The sequence below is a fragment of the Protomyctophum bolini genome, assembly GCF_963924005.1.
Source record: "Protomyctophum bolini genome assembly, chromosome: 18".
In the NCBI taxonomy this organism is placed as follows: domain Eukaryota; kingdom Metazoa; phylum Chordata; class Actinopteri; order Myctophiformes; family Myctophidae; genus Protomyctophum; species Protomyctophum bolini.
The window spans coordinates 19,906,768-19,925,959 of record NC_137879.1 but is presented as its reverse complement, the minus strand read 5'-3'; the positions used below and the strand labels follow the sequence as shown (position 1 = coordinate 19,925,959).

At 41.7% G+C, this 19,192-nt stretch overlaps 2 protein-coding genes across 2 annotated transcripts in view; one reads left to right on the top strand and one right to left on the bottom strand.

Annotated features, from left to right (window-relative positions):
* Positions 1 to 7,893, top strand: part of abi3b (ABI family, member 3b) — a 50,282-nt gene extending 42,389 nt beyond the window's left edge. The window contains exon 7 of the transcript XR_013965762.1: positions 7,879 to 7,893. The gene's annotated coding sequence lies outside the window, so the exon portion shown is untranslated. The remainder of the gene's footprint in view (positions 1 to 7,878) is intronic.
* mpp2b (MAGUK p55 scaffold protein 2b) overlaps positions 1 to 19,192 on the bottom strand; it is a 68,150-nt gene that overhangs the window by 31,944 nt on the left and 17,014 nt on the right. The window contains exon 3 of the mRNA XM_080789006.1: positions 403 to 527. Within this exon, the coding sequence (XP_080645132.1) occupies positions 403 to 527 (125 nt within the window). The remainder of the gene's footprint in view (positions 1 to 402; positions 528 to 19,192) is intronic.

Genomic DNA, 19,192 nt, shown 5'->3' with positions numbered 1-19,192 from the left:
GACAACAGCAGACCGTCCGTAGTCGCGACTGTCGCGCTGCGGGGCTGAGAGGTCTCAGAGCGGGCAGACAGGGGTGTTGGCGACCGGGGGAACATGGGACTCAGGTCCAAAATTTGCGCTTGTGCTGCAGTTCCCCTAAAAAACCCCACGCCAACCTCAATTGCATTCAAACTAAGCATTTCTGGCGAAAAAATATTTTTTTTCAATTACATTTATAGCCAATATGACGCTAAATGTACAGTCAAAAACGCTAGCCTGACCTATAGCCACTTGTTGCTAGCGCCGTAGCCCCGTTTCAAACTGTTTCAAACTGTTTTCAGTCAGACCACGTGATGTGCTGTACCACCCATATTAATTTCGGGGCGTGTCAGCGGACCTTTAAACACAACATACAGCCAATACAGTACAGTACAGAGCTCCACTCACCACTGGACTCTCCATGATGCCTTTGAGGAAGATAAGATCCAGGTCATTGGCTGTTGTGGAACTGGTGCTGTCACTCAGAGTGTCCAGGACCTGGTGCATGGCTGCACACGCACACAAAGAAAAAGAAAAAATAATAGCATAATAATTATTATATTATATTGTACACAGATTATATGTTTTTCATGGTGAACAGACTGGATGGATGAGTATAAAGAGAGAGAGAGAGAGAGAGAGAAAGAGAGAGAGAGAGAGAGAGAGAGAGAGAGAGAAGATATTTCACATGATCCTTTCCCAAGCAATTTCACCTCTGTCATTCACTCCTCTCTGAAGTCAGTATCTTTCCTTTCAAACTCAGTAAGCTGCACTCGCAGTCGCACCCCCCCAGAAGAATACACACCTGCATACTATACTGAAAGACTTTTCATTGACTGCACAGTACACACACTGCATCATGCCTAAACTTACTTTAACCTCAATCTAAGCTTGATCCAGAAGCCACTTAAAATGTGAGGACCAGGAACCATTTATTTTGCTGTGTGCAATTGGAATGAATATGACATGTGATGTGAGCTGAGGTGGATTTTTGGATAATGTATTTTTCAGCAACATCAGCAAAATGTCAAAAGGTTTAGGAGGTAGTTAATGTGAACGATTGGATTGTGTATAATGACAGATTATATTTTTTTTGTGCAAAGTTTATTTGCATTCCAGAGATGTTTGCAAAGGTCTCCAAGCCTTTGCAAACTCTCTGGAAACTTGATTAGGTTATTGAAACAGAAAATGATTCCGTTTCACTTTCATTTCCACTCTATTGCACAGAATTCAACGGCTCGCCTGTAAATTATGTGCAAATTATGTATTTTGTGCAGGGTGTGTGTGTCAGTACACACCCTACACAACCAACAGCACACACACTGACACACACACCCTACACAACCAACAGCACACACACACCCTACACAACCTACAGCACACACACTGACACACACACCCTACACAACCTACAGCACACACACCCTACACAACCAACAGCACACACACTGACACACACACCCTACACAACCAACAGCACACACACTGACCCACACACCCTACACAACCAACAGCACACACACTGACACACACACCCTACACAACCAACAGCACACACACCCTACACAACCAACAGCACACACACTGACACACACACCCTACACAACCAACAGCACACACACTGACACACACACCCTACACAACCAACAGCACACACACTGACACACACACCCTACACAACCAACAGCACACACACTGACACACACACCCTACACAACCAACAGCACACACACCCTACACAACCAACAGCACACACACTGACACACACACCCTACACAACCTACAGCACACACACCCTACACAACCAACAGCACACACACCCTACACAACCTACAGCACACACACTGACACACACACCCTACACAACCAACAGCACACACACTGACACACACACCCTACACAACCTACAGCACACACACTGACACACACACCCTACACAACCAACAGCACACACACTGACACACACACCCTACACAACCAACAGCACACACACTGACACACACACCCTACACAACCTACAGCACACACACTGACACACACACCCTACACAACCTACAGCACACACACTGACACACACACCCTACACAACCAACAGCACACACACTGACACACACACCCTACACAACCTACAGCACACACACAGGCGACACACACCCTACACACCCAACAGCACACACACTGACACACACACCCTACACAACCTACAACACACACACAGGGGACACACACCCTACACACCCAACAGCACACACACTGACACACACACCCTACACAACCTACAGCACACACACAGGCGACACACACCCTACACAACCAACAGCACACACACTGACACACACACCCTACACAACCAACAGCACACACACTGACACACACCCTACACAACCAACAGCACTCACACTGACACACACACCCTACACAACCTACAGCACACACACAGGCGACACACACCCTACACAACCAACAGCACACACACTGACACACACACCCTACACAACCAACAGCACACACACTGACACACACACCCTACACAACCAACAGCACACACACTGACACACACACCCTACACAACCTACAGCACACACACTGACACACACACCCTACACAACCTACAGCACACACACAGACACAGGCGACACACAACCTACAGCACACACAACCTACAGCACACACACCCTACAGTGGCCTACACAACCTACAGCAGTAAAACACACACTCTACACAACCTACAGCAGTGATACTCAAACTCAGGCCCACAAGACACAATTTTGACTGGGCCTCCAATCAATGTGCTTAATGTCCTCAAAGTCACACATCCAACAGGCTTTAAACATTAAAATGGCCCATTTTCGTTTCGTTAATTTGTATTTATTTTTTCTACAGACTATTACTTATTAACAGAATTATTCAAAAGAGAGTAAATGTAGCAAATTGAGCTACTTGGATTACAAATTGTGTCATTGCCAGAATAGAAATGGAAGGCCAAGCCAGAATGCACATTGCATTTGTCTTTACCAGTGGATTTCAACCAGTGGTCCAGGGACCACCAGTGGTCCTTGAGCGGATTCCAGGTGGTCCTCAGCTAAATGATGGAAAGTTGAAAATGATAACCAAATGGACCCTTCTAGTTCTAGATCTTTAACTCCTGCATTACTTAATTTACACGGAATTAGAGAATGTAAAATAATTGTTATTTAACATTTTCCTGTTATCTCTCCTATGCTACCATATATCATATGGTACCAACAAACATAGTTTTGTAGAGGCTAAATCTGAATAATTAATGATATGAAAAGTGTTGAAAACCACTACATTATGCGGAAATAAAACTATCAAGTATCATTATTTCATTAATGCAATTTTATCAACCAGCCCCTGGCCCCTTGCCATTTCTGTAATGTGCCACACAGGTTCAGCTATTTGAATAGACCTACAGTATCTCTGGGAGGTGCAGTCAAACCGCCAAGGCAGAAACATCACTCAACAACACAATGACAAATCTATCAGCAGAGACAAATGACGTCAGGGAGCGTCTCTCTGCCAGCCTTCTAAATGCCGCATTAATGTAGCGAGCACACAGACATCACTTAACAAAAGCAACTAATCACAGCCTTGGTTGATTGACAGAAGAGTTGGCATTTAGGCGCGCAGAACACTCTTCCGCAGTAATTAAATTTGATCGACACCAAGTCTAATAATACAACAACAGGCCTTTAATTTACATTAAGAAGAATGATTGGTGGGCCATCAGGGGTCGGCCAAATACCTACTTCACTGCAAGTGTTGTGCCCTAATATGGGCATAATGGCAAACTTTTGGCACACGATTGGGCCAATTTGAAAGTGGTTAATCATCTTCCAGCTCCAATAGGGGACTGTGCCAGAACTGGAGCCTGCTTATGCGGACACTTAATAACCTTTTTTATTCATAGTTAGCATAGAAATGTGCTTAACCACTTTTTAAAACAACTTTAACCCCGGCGTCCCTATTTTGGGCATGTAGGCAAAATACACACACACACACACACACACACACACACACACACACACACACACACACACTTCATTAGCTGTTTTGCACACAGTAGTGTTACAGTGTGCAGGCTTAAAACCAAGGGCCCTAAATAGGATGAAGAAGGAGAGGACTCTGGGAGCCAGAAGTGCAGTCTGTGAAGTGGAGAGCTGGAGCTGGGTGGGTGAGTATGAACAAACACTTAGATGAATCACTGTCTGTGACCCTTGTCAAATGAACATTTCAACAAGCAGGTTTCCAGTGGGGCAGAGTGGCTTGTCAGTGACGTGACGGTGACACAGTGGCAGTAGCCTCTCATGTTGTGTACTGTATGTGTACTAAAGGCTCCGACTGTTCCTTTAGCACAAATCCTTGTCAAAACCAGGACACGATTTATTAACAATGAAATCCCTAGCCAGATGTTTTTTTTAATCCCCCATAGGGTATTTCAATTTATGCAGAAAATTACGAGATTGAGATAAAAGATCGGTCTGAAACCTTATTTCATACGTTATTATGTCATAGAGTAGACAACCGACCACATGAAGTTCGTTTTGACATGAATTGCACCTGAAACTAACAACTGTGAATTTGGAATCCGTTATTGTGCGTTAAAATATATATATAATATATATATATGGTATTGTGAAAAAAAAGTGTTGCTTTGTGGCATTTGTGAGTCTTATGTCAAGTCTATATCCCTCTCCCCGGCTTGTGCACAGTGCTTTTTTTACACCCACACACACACACTTCATATATATTTCAGCAGTGTTTCAGAACTGAAGTGGGTTCAACAGTCAGAGAATGCAGCCTGTTCCCCAAAATAATCATCTCTACGGATATATAAAGTCTTCTCTTGAGTTTCAGGGGGACAACTGTAAAAATGTTCCAACTCCAGAAAAAGCACGGGTTGTTTCAGCTACAGCCTGACCAATGCCAGAAATTCGGGTCCGATACCGATCCTGATTTTGGACAGTCCTAGAAACTACCAATATGGTGAGTGGTGACCGATATTTTGTTCAAAACTTACAAAGTCAACTCAAATCAATTTGAAAAACCAAGTTAGAAGAAAAGCACTCAATATATGTCCTTTTCACATGATTTATTTACCTCGGACGAGCAGACAACGTACGCGTTTCGGCCTAGTGAGCCTTCCTCAGCGTTCTTTCTATCATGCATCATCGAGCCTTGCATCTTCCAGATTTTATCTCTAACCTGGAGTGTTGCGGGTTGTCTGCTTCAGCAGTACTTTTTTCTTCTTAATTTAAGTTAAACATGTTTTTACATTTAAACATACAGTCTTACAATCTTCAAGCTAATTTTTTGTAGTAGATCTTGCACTGTAGCTATTTTAGAAAAGGTTTTGGAAAGACTTTGACAATGTTTGCCTATAATGAATTAATGGCATTGGTAAGGCAAGTTGAAGTGGTAAAAACTAATTCTGGACACGTCTTTTGTGATGTTTTCACAAAAGTAAAATAATCTGTCTGGCTCTAGTTTCAGTTTCAGCTCTATAGTCACTACGGCTAGTCTAGTGCTTTATTAATAAGGAAAGGTAGACCATCACTTCTCTTTAAACATCTGCAAGAATAAAATATCTCCCGGCTGAACAATGGAGCCATAAATCATCTGCACTGCACACAGAGACACATCCCAGCCCTGGTCTGGTTGTCAAACATGAGGAATAAAGATACTGTCCTGGTGGTGGTTTCTGCTGATGAAAGGAAAGCATAAGGAAAAGCAGCCAGTGGAAGAAAGAGTCAGTTTGTAATTAATGAGCGTATATGTCAACACTTGGAGATATTTCACTGGAAAACAATGTAACGCATTGACTGATCAATCAGACTGCAGCATCATTTATTTTTGTTATTGTACTACAATTATCATTATTATAATTATTATTCTATTATTTTAGATGGAAATCCATAGTATATTCATGAATCAATATTGTGTACAACCTGTCAAAACCTTTTTCATTAGAAAATATGGCTTCTACAGTGTAAAAATGTGCTGTTAATTGCTCTATCCCCCCCACACACTCTCTGTCTCTTTCTGTCCTTGTCAGTCTCACTCTAAAAAAGTAATTGCGTCTCGTGTCGTTCTGCATTTCTTGCTCTGTCTGTCTGTCCGTTGGTTTTTCTCTAAACAAATAATTAGACGAGTGTCTTCCATGAGGCCTCTTTCTGTTGTACCACTGTTCTCACATCAGATGAGTAAGGAAACGTTGTCACTTGTCAGATTTGATCTCGGTGGAGCACATCAAACAACCAAACTCATCTTACAGGTTGACTTTCTCCACGGTTTTGCTTCTTTTGTCTTTCGCTTGTTACATGGCTCAGTAGGCGTCTAGGCGAGTAGCTGTCTATAGGAGTGTCTGTGTGTCCATCTCCATACATTTTTCAATGGGGCTTGGATCGGTTTGAAACCTTACGATGATTTCATACGATGTCACGGACAACTGACCACATGAAGTGCAAGATCCACTCTGTCATTAGATCCTGTTCTTTCTCTCGTTCCCTTTAAATATTGTTTTATTTTCTTCTTCCAGTTTGTTTTATTGTGGTTTTCCTTCTCTTACATCACTTTTTCATTGTTTCTTCCCAGGGTGACTGGGGGTGATTCTATGCTCACTTCAGAACAGGGTTCAGATGAGTTCTAACTGGTTTCTCAAAGCCGTTTCTAAGTGTGTGCTGGGGGTGTGAAGGTCAGAAACTTGCTTAGTGTTCCACTATCCTTTTTGTTCCATTTCTAACTCTTGGCCTTTCTCAACTTCCCTCTAAATCAATCCCCAGTCAGGTTTAACATCTCTGACAGCAGAAGCAGTGCATAAGTCTCCTAAATATCAAGGTGACTTTATATTAAAGCTTCAAGCACCTTGCCGTTGCCTGGTGGTCGCAAAGAGGTTATGAGAAAGGTGTCATAGGGATAATGAATAATATACCCATTGTCTGGGGATGTTGCAGTTACACGTACTATTATTTACTGACATTATTAAAAACTCCCTATCCTCCTAGAACAAAAAGATAGGATTAACTTCTTTCATTATCACTCTGACCATAGAAGGCCAGAGGAGATCTGCCAGCCACATCTTATTCACAGAGAAAGACACCTGGATCTCACCTCATAATCTATTTATTGCTCCCCATCTCAGTTTTTTCTTTCTTTTTTAAGTGTTGAGTGTAAATCCTTTACACTCCCTACGCTGCTGTCAAAACTACTCCTCTCTCGGAGTCTCTCCCCACTTCTACGTACTTCAAAATAAAGTTGCATAGCGAGGACCAAAGCCACATTTTTGTTGGACTGGATTATTTACAACTATCTTTTGCCTCATTTCACCTGGAAGGCAGCATGTATTCTAGTCTGCTGGTTTCATGCTCTGAGACTGGGCCTCTGGAGTGTGGGAACTCAGGCGCAATGGCATTATTCACCTCAGTGCATTTCAATTCGCTATGTTCCACACAGCAACTTGACACTGTCAGAGGTTTCTCCATTTAGCACCGATTGTACTGTAAAGAGCTCAATGAAGGGTTCAGGTGTGCAACATGTGGAACAATAGACTGGTACACCGCAAAGTCCTGAGTGTTAATTTAACCACTTAAAACCAATGTTTTGCCCATACCCGAGGGGTTGGCAAAAGGACCTTTCTGTGTGGAGTTTGCATGTTCTCCCCGTATCCCCTAGGGTAGATACCCTCACAAAAAACATGCAGTAATCCTGGTCTCTAAACTACCTCCCCCTGGCCAGCCAGGAAAACTCCGCCCTGTCAGGTGAAAAGAAGCAGCTTGGACTCCTCATGCATAGGATGAGGTCAGTCCGCTGCCCCCCACCCCCCTCCCATGGTTGGCAGAGGAAGTGTAGTGCCCAAGATTACATTAGATCATTGACACTGGGTGAAAACAATGGGTTGGAAAATCGTGGGATAATACAGATGCTGGGGTTTTAGTGGTTCACTTCCTGTTAAATGAACACTCTTTTGCTGTGTTTAGGACATAGGACTCTATACTGTACCTAAACTCTACCAAAAGAAACCTGTCCAAAAGAACATCGACTTACAGCCACTTTCAAATCACGAGGGGCTTAATTTTTTCAGAGAATAAGGTGTTCTACAGAACTCTGTGTTTGTGCAGAATCTCTGGAACTATAAATCAAATTGCAAATTGGAACAAAATATATATGTATTCAAAATTAGCAATATCATCTCATATTCTGGGCCAATGGACATTTTCTTTTCCTTTGCTGAACCAGAAATTATGCAGAAAAAGCTGCGTGTGCATGCATTAGATTTCCTCTCACATTTGCAACATTCAGCAGGAAAAATAAATTGTAACACAAGTTTTTTTGTTGCAGATTGTAAAACTAGAAACAGTGGTCTCTGGTGTACACAAATGAAGAAGCCCTGGTACATACTGTACACAGACTACTCTACTAGGAAACTAGAGAACAAATATATTTTATGGTCGAGTAGGTCTTATTTTCAGAGACAAATCCAGTGTGGCAGGGACAGGGGCAGCAGCCAAACTAACACCGTAGATGTGAACGGAATGGGAATTGTTAAATGCCTACAAAATCCCTTCACAGACAAAAGTGGTGCTTATTAAATTTGATTTACATTTTTGTGAACCGAGATTGGGAACTGAGATTGGGAAAAGCACCAAAAATATAGTGAACCTTTATTTACGGAATCACATGATGGGTGTCAGCAAGATGTCAGATATAAATAAAATGCAGACCAGTATCATTGCCTTACTTTGGTTGACCTGTCCTCAGTCGGAACACACATCTGTACACTCTCTTCACCTCCAGACAGTGCACAGAGTACACTGCATGTAATTACAAGGAAACCTTGAGAATAAGGACAACCATTCCGCCTTTGCAGTCTTGTCCAGGTCTGAGACCACCTCCAAAGAGAGCGTCAATTAGACTCAATGTCAAGGGCACAACCAAACAATCTCAGCTCAGTTGTTATCGTTTGTTGCTGGAGAGCACAACAATCGTTTGTGGCTGGAGAGCACAACAGGGAACACAGAGCTATAGGTAGCACTTAGTGAAGGCTGTCCTGTTGGAGGTGTGGTTAGGAAGAGCAATAGCGAGGATGGGGAGGGAAGATATGATGCTGGTACACTGGTACATGGGAGAATTGCAACAGTTACGGTCCTTACACACTGGGAGCGCTTGTTTCGTAGTTACTGCCATTTGTGTTATGAGTACATGCTGCACCACACAGAACGCAAATACCGTATTACATGCCGATAAAGAAACTTTAAAACAATGCAAATCAAAGCATCAACTTGTATGAATGAGGCATTAACAAATTAATAATTTGATGATTCAAGATTCAAGTTTAAAAATCTACCATTTGTCTCACACATTGCTGTATAATATGCGAAATGTGTTCTCCGCATTTGACCCATCTCTTGGAGTGGTGAACCGCAAGCTTTGCCGTGCTCGGGACTCATTTGTATAGTAACCCCACAATCCAACAGAAACACTTAGGTTAGGGTGCACCATAATACAGCACCCCAACCACAGAAACACTTAGGTTAGGGTGCACCATAATACAGCACCCCAACAGAAACACTTAGGTTAGGGTGCACCATAATACAGCACCCCAACAATCCAACAGAAACACTTAGGTTAGGGTGCACCATAATACAGCACCCCAACAATCCAACAGAAACACTTAGGTTAGGGTGCACCATAATACAGCACCCCAACAATCCAACATAAACACTTAGGTTAGGGTGCACCATAATACAGCACCCCAACCACAAGGTTAGGGTGCACCATAATACAGCACCCCAACCAATAGTAACCCCACAATCCAACAGAAACACTTAGGTTAGGGTGCACCATAATACAGCACCCCAACCACAATGTGAAACACTTAGGTTAGGGTGCACCATAATACAGCACCCCAACCACAGAAACACTTAGGTTAGGGTGCACCATAATACAGCACCCCAACCACAATGTGAAACACTTAGGTTAGGGTGCACCATAATACAGCACCCCAACCACAGAAACACTTAGGTTAGGGTGCACCATAATACAGCACCCCAACCACAGAAACACTTAGGTTAGGGTGCACCATAATACAGCACCCCAACCACAGAAACACTTAGGTTAGGGTGCACCATAATACAGCACCCCAACCACAGAAACACTTAGGTTAGGGTGCACCATAATACAGCACCCCAACCACAATGTGAAACAGAAACACTTAGGTTAGGGTGCACCATAATACAGCACCCCAACCACAATGTGAAACAGAAACACTTAGGTTAGGGTGCACCATAATACAGCACCCCAACCACAATGTGAAATGTTCAGAACGCACCGTTTATTCCTCATGCTCCTGGGGTGTAAGGACCTGAAATCAAACTAAATGGTTTCATTGATTAAAAAAAAGGAAAATCATTGATTATACTAAAATAAAAAATGCTTTATGCACAGTGTGAGGTTGTAGATTTGCTAATTAATGACAAAGTATAAAAAAGACCAAGCGATTTCATTAAGAATCTTAAACTCAGATTGACCATTAACCATATATTGCAAAAATATTGCATTTGTATGGCAGTGTGCGAACTGTGCATAGACATAAAAAGGTAGACGCCTCCTTTGGCTCTCGGGCGTGTGTCTCTCTAGAAGGCAACATGGAGGCAAGCTTTCCCAAGAATCCTTGCGAAGCATAGCGGAAGCATGAGCGGAAGCTTGCCAAGCTCTGCTCATGTGATATATCAGATTACCTGTGCACCAAGTCACAGCTCTGATATAAACAACAATGTCTCAATGAACTATCGCTGTGCTGGATTTACACACATTGATTTGTTGATCGGACCAGGGTTGTTTGTTGATGATACAAAAATAATCTCGATCTCAATTTATTCAAGTAAAAGGTTATCAATAGAATAATCACAAAGACAATGTTCAATATTCCCAGCCCTAATGAGAGGATGGAATTACAAAGAAGGAAGGGACTCAGGAGAGATGAGAGGGAGTTGATTTGCTGTTATTGGAGAGTTTCAGGGTCACAGAAGAGAAACAAAAAGGTTGGCTGTCATCAATATAAGAATATGAGCCAAGACCTACAGAGACCTTTGGATATTAAAAGGCTAGCAGCTTTCTCTGCGATACATTTTCTTCACTAATCATTTTTGTAAAGCTGTCTTTCCAACCTCTAGCCATGTTCTCATTATCTCTTTTGACAAGAGCCGGTTCATATTATTCTCATCCTTGTATGTCCTTAAAGGCAAGCGTCTTTAAACCCTGCACAATGACTGACTCACAGTTTAAACCCTGCACACTGACTGACTCACAGTTTAAACCCTGCACAATGACTGACTCACAGTTTAAACCCTGCACAATGACTGACTCACAGTTTAAACCCTGCACACTGACTGACTCACAGTTTAAACCCTGCACAATGACTGACTCACAGTTTAAACCCTGCACAATGACTGACTCACAGTTTAAACCCTGCACACTGACTGACTCACAGTTTAAACCCTGCACAATGACTGACTCACAGTTTAAACCCTGCACAATGACTGACTCACAGTTTAAACCCTGCACAATGACTGACTCACAGTTTAAACCCTGCACAATGACTGACTCACAGTTTAAACCCTGCACAATGACTGACTCACAGTTTAAACTCTGCACAATGACTGACTCACAGTTTAAACTCTGCACAATGACTGACTCACAGTTTAAACCCTGCACACTGACTGACTCACAGTTTAAACCCTGCACAATGACTGACTCACAGTTTAAACCCTGCACAATGACTGACTCACAGTTTAAACCCTGCACAATGACTGACTCACAGTTTAAACCCTGCACAATGACTGACTCACAGTTTAAACCCTGCACAATGACTGACTCACAGTTTAAACCCTGCACAATGACTGACTCACAGTTTAAACCCTGCACAATGACTGACTCACAATTAAACCCTGCACAATGACTGACTCACAGTTTAAACCCTGCACAATGACTGACTCACAATTAAACCCTGCACCATGACTGACTCACAGTTTAAACCCTGCACAATGACTGACTCACAGTTTAAACCCTGCACAATGACTGACTCACAGTTTAAACCCTGCACAATGACTGACTCACAGTTTTCACACAGTAAAGTCTGGTGTGTTCATTTAACTCTTGAGGGTAAATATTTATCATTATGGATTCATTTAACATTGCATAGTTAAATGAACACACCAAAGTTTACTGTAATGGGAGACCCAATACATTGAGAATTTTGACAGACACATAATGAAACGCTCAGGACACTGCAGTCAAATTTTGATTATATTCTATGCTCTCCAGCAAGACTGTATAATTACTGCCAGTCCCTTAGGTGAGGGGAAATGGGTGTCCAAGACAATGGCGGAGAATTATCTTGGAATGGAGCACAGTCCTTGGTGGTTTGCACCGGAGCAGATTAAACATTTCACAGTATGCGTTTAATTATGAGCTATCCATATATGCCCTCTTCGACTCTTTCTATCTCAAAGCCCTTGTGGATGCTATTCAACTGAATATATTTCATTCATTCTCCCATTGAGGCAATGCACTCTGTATAGGATGAAATTTTTCAACACAACTGTGCATGTACAATTTATATAGTTGACGTCAGCTTTGTATCTCTACATTTCTTTTTATATACTGTACATTTCTTTTAATAAATTAATTCTATTGGTCAACCATTAAGCTGCATTTAGTGCATTAACTAGCAGATCTAGCACATCTTCGTCAGGTCAGGTCATCATGTTGTCATGATGTCAGGTCGAAGATGTGACCGATACATCGAAACGTCAATTTGTACTTGCACCCTGTGAATAAAATAAGGGCTTAAACTGTCCGAGTTGCTCCAGTGCTTTCCTTCCTCATCCTTTTAAGTTCAATTTTACTGTACAAGCTCACATCATTTTGTGATTCAATACCTTTTGTTATTTTCGGAAGAATTGAGCATTTTCACCTATAATGACATACTAAAAATAGGGACACCCTATACTACGTATTAACTGTATTTATTAACTGTAACATACATAAATACATAGTTATGTTAAAGGAGAATTCCACAGTAGCCGTTTTTTACTGAGTTCTGTTGATAATGTGTATGTGAACCACTGTTAATCTCTTCTCCTTTTTTTCCTTTTGGCTTTTCCCTTCAGGGGTCGCCACAGTGAATCATCTGCCTCCATCTCACCCCGGCCTCCTCTTCTCTCACACCAACTAACATGTCCTCTTTCACTACATCCATACATTTTCTATTTGGTCTTCCTCTAGGCCTCCTACCTGGTTCCAGCATCCTTCTACCGATATACACCTCCTCTGTACGTGTCCAAACCATCTCAGTCTGGCCTCTCTGGCTTTATCTCCAAAACATCTGACATGCGCTGTCCCTCTGATGTACTCGTTCCTGATCCTAACCATCCTTGTTACTCCCAGAGAGAACCTCAACATTTTAGTATCTGCTACCTCCAGCTCTGCTTCCTGTCTTTTCCTCAGTGCGACCATACAACATAGCTGGTCTAACCACCATATATATATATTAAGCTGCTCCTTTAATAAAGGTAGGCGGGACCTATCGCCGGCTTTGGTTGATGCGGAAGCAACAGAGTGAGAACATTCTATAGACTTATTTTCCACATCATCTACAACAATTAGTTGCGAAAACAAAATTGCACGATTGAAGAAGAGATCTACCGTTGTAGCGGGACCTTGAAGTCAAGCGAGTGCACTGCACAGGGAAATCAGCAGCAGAGCCAAAAATGTCAGAGAGACCAAAATCTACATAAGTGAAGATTAAACTCATTCAGTCTGAATGGAAAGGAAATAACTTCTCCCACACTTGAGGGAGGAATGGGAGAGCGGTGAAATTGCTTTTCTGGGGAACAGCAATCTTGTTTTTTACTTTAGCATACAAAAAAAACGAAAACAGTACAGGCACAAAAGGACAAAAGGTAAAAATATTAAACAAAACAAAAATACAGGTTATAAATATATATATAAAAAAAATCTGTAGGGTAGTAGTGGTTGACTGCAGGTCAACCCCTACTACCACAAAATAGAAGTAATGAGGTACTGTAGTAAGGGATTTATGGGTGACTCTCTACAACTGTTGTTCTACATTACAGAGTTCCAAGAGGCTAGACTAGGCAGCTCCCTTCATAGATACAGTAGTGTCTAGGAATGTTTGCAACCATAGTCCATAATTCAGCTGATCTCCAGTCTTCTGGTATATTGCAATCAGTCTTTTAGCAGTACAGGGGAACAACAACCTTGATAATTTCCCCCTGCAATGGCACCTTAGCCTGGCCCAGCCAGCATGCTTTCTGGTCTAGAGAGGCGGGCACACATGGAGCAAGCTCTAGAGAAATATTGGTTCACCGATCAGAACCCCCCCCTCCCTGGTAGAAAACAGCGGAAGAAACTGACGTCACTATATTGAGAGCGACGCCCCTCTGCACTGTAGTTCACTCCCACTCCTAGACCAGGAAATGTCTCACGTTCTCCCAGGCTTTCAATTTTTGAACCGTAGCGAACAAAAATAAAAGCTGAGGTACCGAGGCTAATGACATCCCAAAGCCACCGCTCCTGGGGTCATGACATTTTTAAAGGTGTGCTGATGTTGAACTCACTGTCACATTCTATTAATCTGCAAAAAAGCGGATGTGTGTAGACTGAAGAACAAGGTGCATGAACTGTGTGGGTTTTTTTAATCCCAAAACATTCACATATAGTGGCCATCAGTCACACACTTGGACTCATCTTTTGATGATTCAGAGGTTGCAATGGTGTTTGGATCTATTTGGATAATGATCCTCAACTGCAGGAAAGCCATATGGAACAAGTAAGAAGCCAAGCTGCTGGGCATTGCATTATAATCTTCTAGACTAAAGTTGACTAAACATACTGTACTGAAAATATAGTAACTAAAATGAAAAGGAACATTGCTGCTGTCTAGGAAATGTTCCAAGTATAACTTTGTAAATACGCTGGAGTACTGCCCAGCCATTTACTGCAAAGAAAGATATGCTAACATTGCAAAACAAGCTAAAAACGAGGCTGTCAGATTAGCTCGCCTGCTCTAAGCACACACATGTAGAAATGCATCTGTTGTTTTTGTCAGGTGAAACCTGACGTTTTTATTAGCGACCTAGTCATGATTGGCATAGTAGAGGCAGTCCCTAGGTGTTCAGGTCAATTTCTATTTTTTGTTGATTATTATGCTCCCCTCCATGTCCACCTACTACAGTAGTGGTGGTCCTTTCACTATACAAACCAGGCCAGGTCAGATGTTAAGTTACAGTATCTTTATACGGTTTTTAAAATGTCTACATATTATCGTGTCTTTGTATTATCTTTATATTATTGTGTTACCCTTTTTGTTACTTCTCTGTGCTTCTTCTCTACACCTTTATCTTCGTTTCATCCTTACTCCCGTGTGCAGGATAGCATTTCCCTCGGGATTAAAATACTATCCTATTCTGTATACGTTCATTTTGAATGAAATTTATTCTTCTCAGCCAGGCTTTCCAATATGTGAATACCAGCTGTCAAAATTGTACTGCTTTGCTTGCCCGATTGCAGATATTAAGTTCTTCTCATTAGCCTGGCCTAGATATCTACAGTACCAGAACAGACACAGCGAACAAGAATTTCGATTGGATTGTCTACAATTGAAATTGGAACAAGTGACCAATTCCAAAGATTACAGTTGCTCGGCAGCAGCTGCAGACAGCAATCAGGATATGAAATAGCAGACTTGACTGAAGTGCTGTTAAGATTTCAAGATGGCAAGTTGTGTTTGGCTGTCACAGAGATTGGCTGTCCACTTCAATTCATCAACTCCAGAAGGCTTATTCAAAATGGATGAGTTAAAGTTAAAGTTAAAGAATACTGGCAGTGATTTGTTGTATTTTTGTTTTACCCATCAATCCATCATTGTTAAAAAATAAATAAATAAAACATCATGTCACGAGTGGTGCTGTTTTTGTTTTTTCAAAATTTAAAAGTCCATAGTCTTGGCTGCCACATGACGTAATTTCCTAAAGCCAGACGTTGGAGGGGCTAGTCCCCCTCAAATATTCAAAATAAAATGTATAATGGTTAAACAGTAAAACATTGTACACTGCATTAAAGAAGACATACATTTTGTCTCTAACATGTTTTGACAATGATGGATTATGTACTAGTCAATGGAACCAAATAGAACACTGCAATGTCTTCAAGCCATGACAGTTTTTAAAGGCCTTGTTTTGTACAAAGTTAAGTCCACTACATTTCCACATAAACTTAATTAATCATGATGATATAATATGCCCCATTTCATGTGAGCCTATTACAGAGGATGATGAAACGCCTATCATTTGCTATGCATAGTAACTTTGCACTGTAATGTGCTGAATAACTTTGCATAGTAAAACAGTGGAACCATACCTTGAATAGAGATGTCTAGGGTAAAACACTTGTTCACACAATGTTATGATAAGCATACCCAACCCCCCATGCTCTCTTGGGCAACAAATCACCAAGGTAGTGGGCTGCAGAAACTGGCTTTTAAGCCACCCCATCCCCATCCACCATCGCCATGGTGATGGTTGTTCCAAGCAGACCCCCAGATGTGGGGGGGGGGGTTGTTGGATTATCTCATTAGCAAGCTGGTGATATTTAGTGACATTTTATGAGTGGACAAGAAACAGACACAGACTTCGCCCTCTGGCACCTGGCAGTATGGGTTACGCAAAATTAAAGAGAAGCAGTCTTTCGACTCAACTTTGAAATATGTATTATTTTTCCGTGCCTCCGTTCTAATTGCAGTGGGTTTAATGAATGAGCAAACGGTAATCGACACAACATGATGTGGCTGAAATAGCTGCGCTTGTCATGGCATTATTGAGTACCCTCAGCCAGAACCAGAATGATTAGTCCTTTACTTGTGAAACCAAGCCATTACCGTTGACAGCCTAATTCTAACCGATTCACTCCACTCTACTGATCCATCATCCATGTTTGAAGACCATTAGAGCATGCCTGCATACTGAATATTACCATGTGTAGGGGCAAGTCAGGACAGTGTGTGTGTGTGTGTGTGTGTGTGTGTGTGTGTGTGACAGAGAGAGAGACTATATTAGACATAAATCCTGATCTGCCTATCACGCAAATCAGAAGAATATCTGGTAATGAGGCATTTACAGATTTAATCTTAAACTTCTCAAACCGTCTAGATTTAGCGATCTGCCTGGATAATTTCAAATGATCTGTCATTTCATCTTTGCGTAAGAAACACCCCCATAATATTTGCTCCGTGACTGTTGTCATACCATTGTACTGAATGGTACTAGGGTCATAGGGCTATTTAGCTTTTAAAGATACACCACAGGTAAAATGTTAACTTGACAAAAGCGGTTTTAAATATTATGCCCCAGATGGAATTTAAAGTACCGATCTCTGATATTTGGGATGTTGCTTGTTGGCGTTTCCAGTTTGTCATGTACTTGTTTGTCAAATGTGTTTTGTTTTATGCATGTACACGTAACACGTCTCTTTTGTAAAAAAAATGTAATACGGATGGTTCAGTGTGGCCCTGTAATAGATTAAAGCAATAAGCCACAAGAGGTCTCAGGTTACCGGGTATTTTATAATACCCATTATTAGAGAGATAACTTCCGCACACCCAGTTTAATTTTCAGCAGGTGCGTATAGGTCCTAGCAGAGCAGCAAACGTATGGAGGAGGAGGAGAGACCCGCACACCGCCACTTGCTGGTTCAAGAGTTTTATTTTAAATAAGAGTCATAGCAACGTTTCGGCCTTCTTCAGGCATCCCCAGTTCAGCTACAGAGCTGCATTCTGCATTACCATGTCTTCCAACTTCCAAGACATATAATTACCACACAGACATACACTTGTTTACATCTGCCTGCTCATGATTATGGAGTTGCATGCATATTATCTTAATGAGATGTTGGGTAGTTTGTGATGCATCATTATTTAACAATCATGTAGTGTGGGTAGGTCTGAGATTAGAGGGAAGATGATCTGTGAAGTTTCTCCTCATTATGTGTGTGATGCAACCCGATTTCAGAACTATCACCAAAGAGACTGAAAAATAAATGGCAGTCAAATTAACACTCAGGGGGGGGACGAAGACCAAGACTAGATGCTTGTTTGAACGATGCGTCTCTGATCAGGAGAATGTTGCCTATGAATGACCATATACAAGTATAGTAACTGCTAAACATAAATGCACAATGCGGTTGGGGGAAAATAAATCCATCTCTCTGCACACACAATTTGCACAGTCACAGACATTTACACCTGGGCACATTCTGTCCCTCTCAAATACACAGAGAATATTCAGCCCCAAATGATAGATTGGAATGTGAATGCACAGACATGTGATTCATTATAACTGCCCTGGCAGTGGCTATCTTGTCAGTTACGTTAACAAGGTAATGGCCTTCCCACTGTGCACACGCACGCACACACACACACACACACACACACACACACACACACACACACACACACACACACACACACACACACACACACACACACACACACACACACACACACACACACACACACACACACACACACACACACACACACACACACACACACACACACACACACACACACACACACACACACACACACACACACACACACACACGAAATTGAATATAGTATTTACTTTTGGAACAATGTATATGTTGTTGGTTTTATGTTACAAATGTGCAGAAGGTTGCTTGTAGCTCCCGTGAAAAACGATTGAAACAAATACCACGGGAATACATAAAGTAAATAGATAGGAACGGACACACTCTCAGTAAACTGTATACTGTGATATTGTAGTATGCAGGATATCATGAAATATTAATGACCTTCATCCATTATTAAACAGTCGTATAGCTCTATCCTCTTACTGTGCTGTGTGAGCAAATACTGTCAGTGCATTACCAATGTGGTTGCTTGTAAGATACATTGTCATACATGGCTAGACACAGACAGCACAGCAGCCCCACTGATTGAAGATTCAAGATATTTGGGTCATAAAGATTTAATATCCCCTTGTAAGGTAGTGCATAAAACGGCCTTGTGCATGATTTCACTAAGTGCTTTTCCCCATATCTCCAATCTATAGTG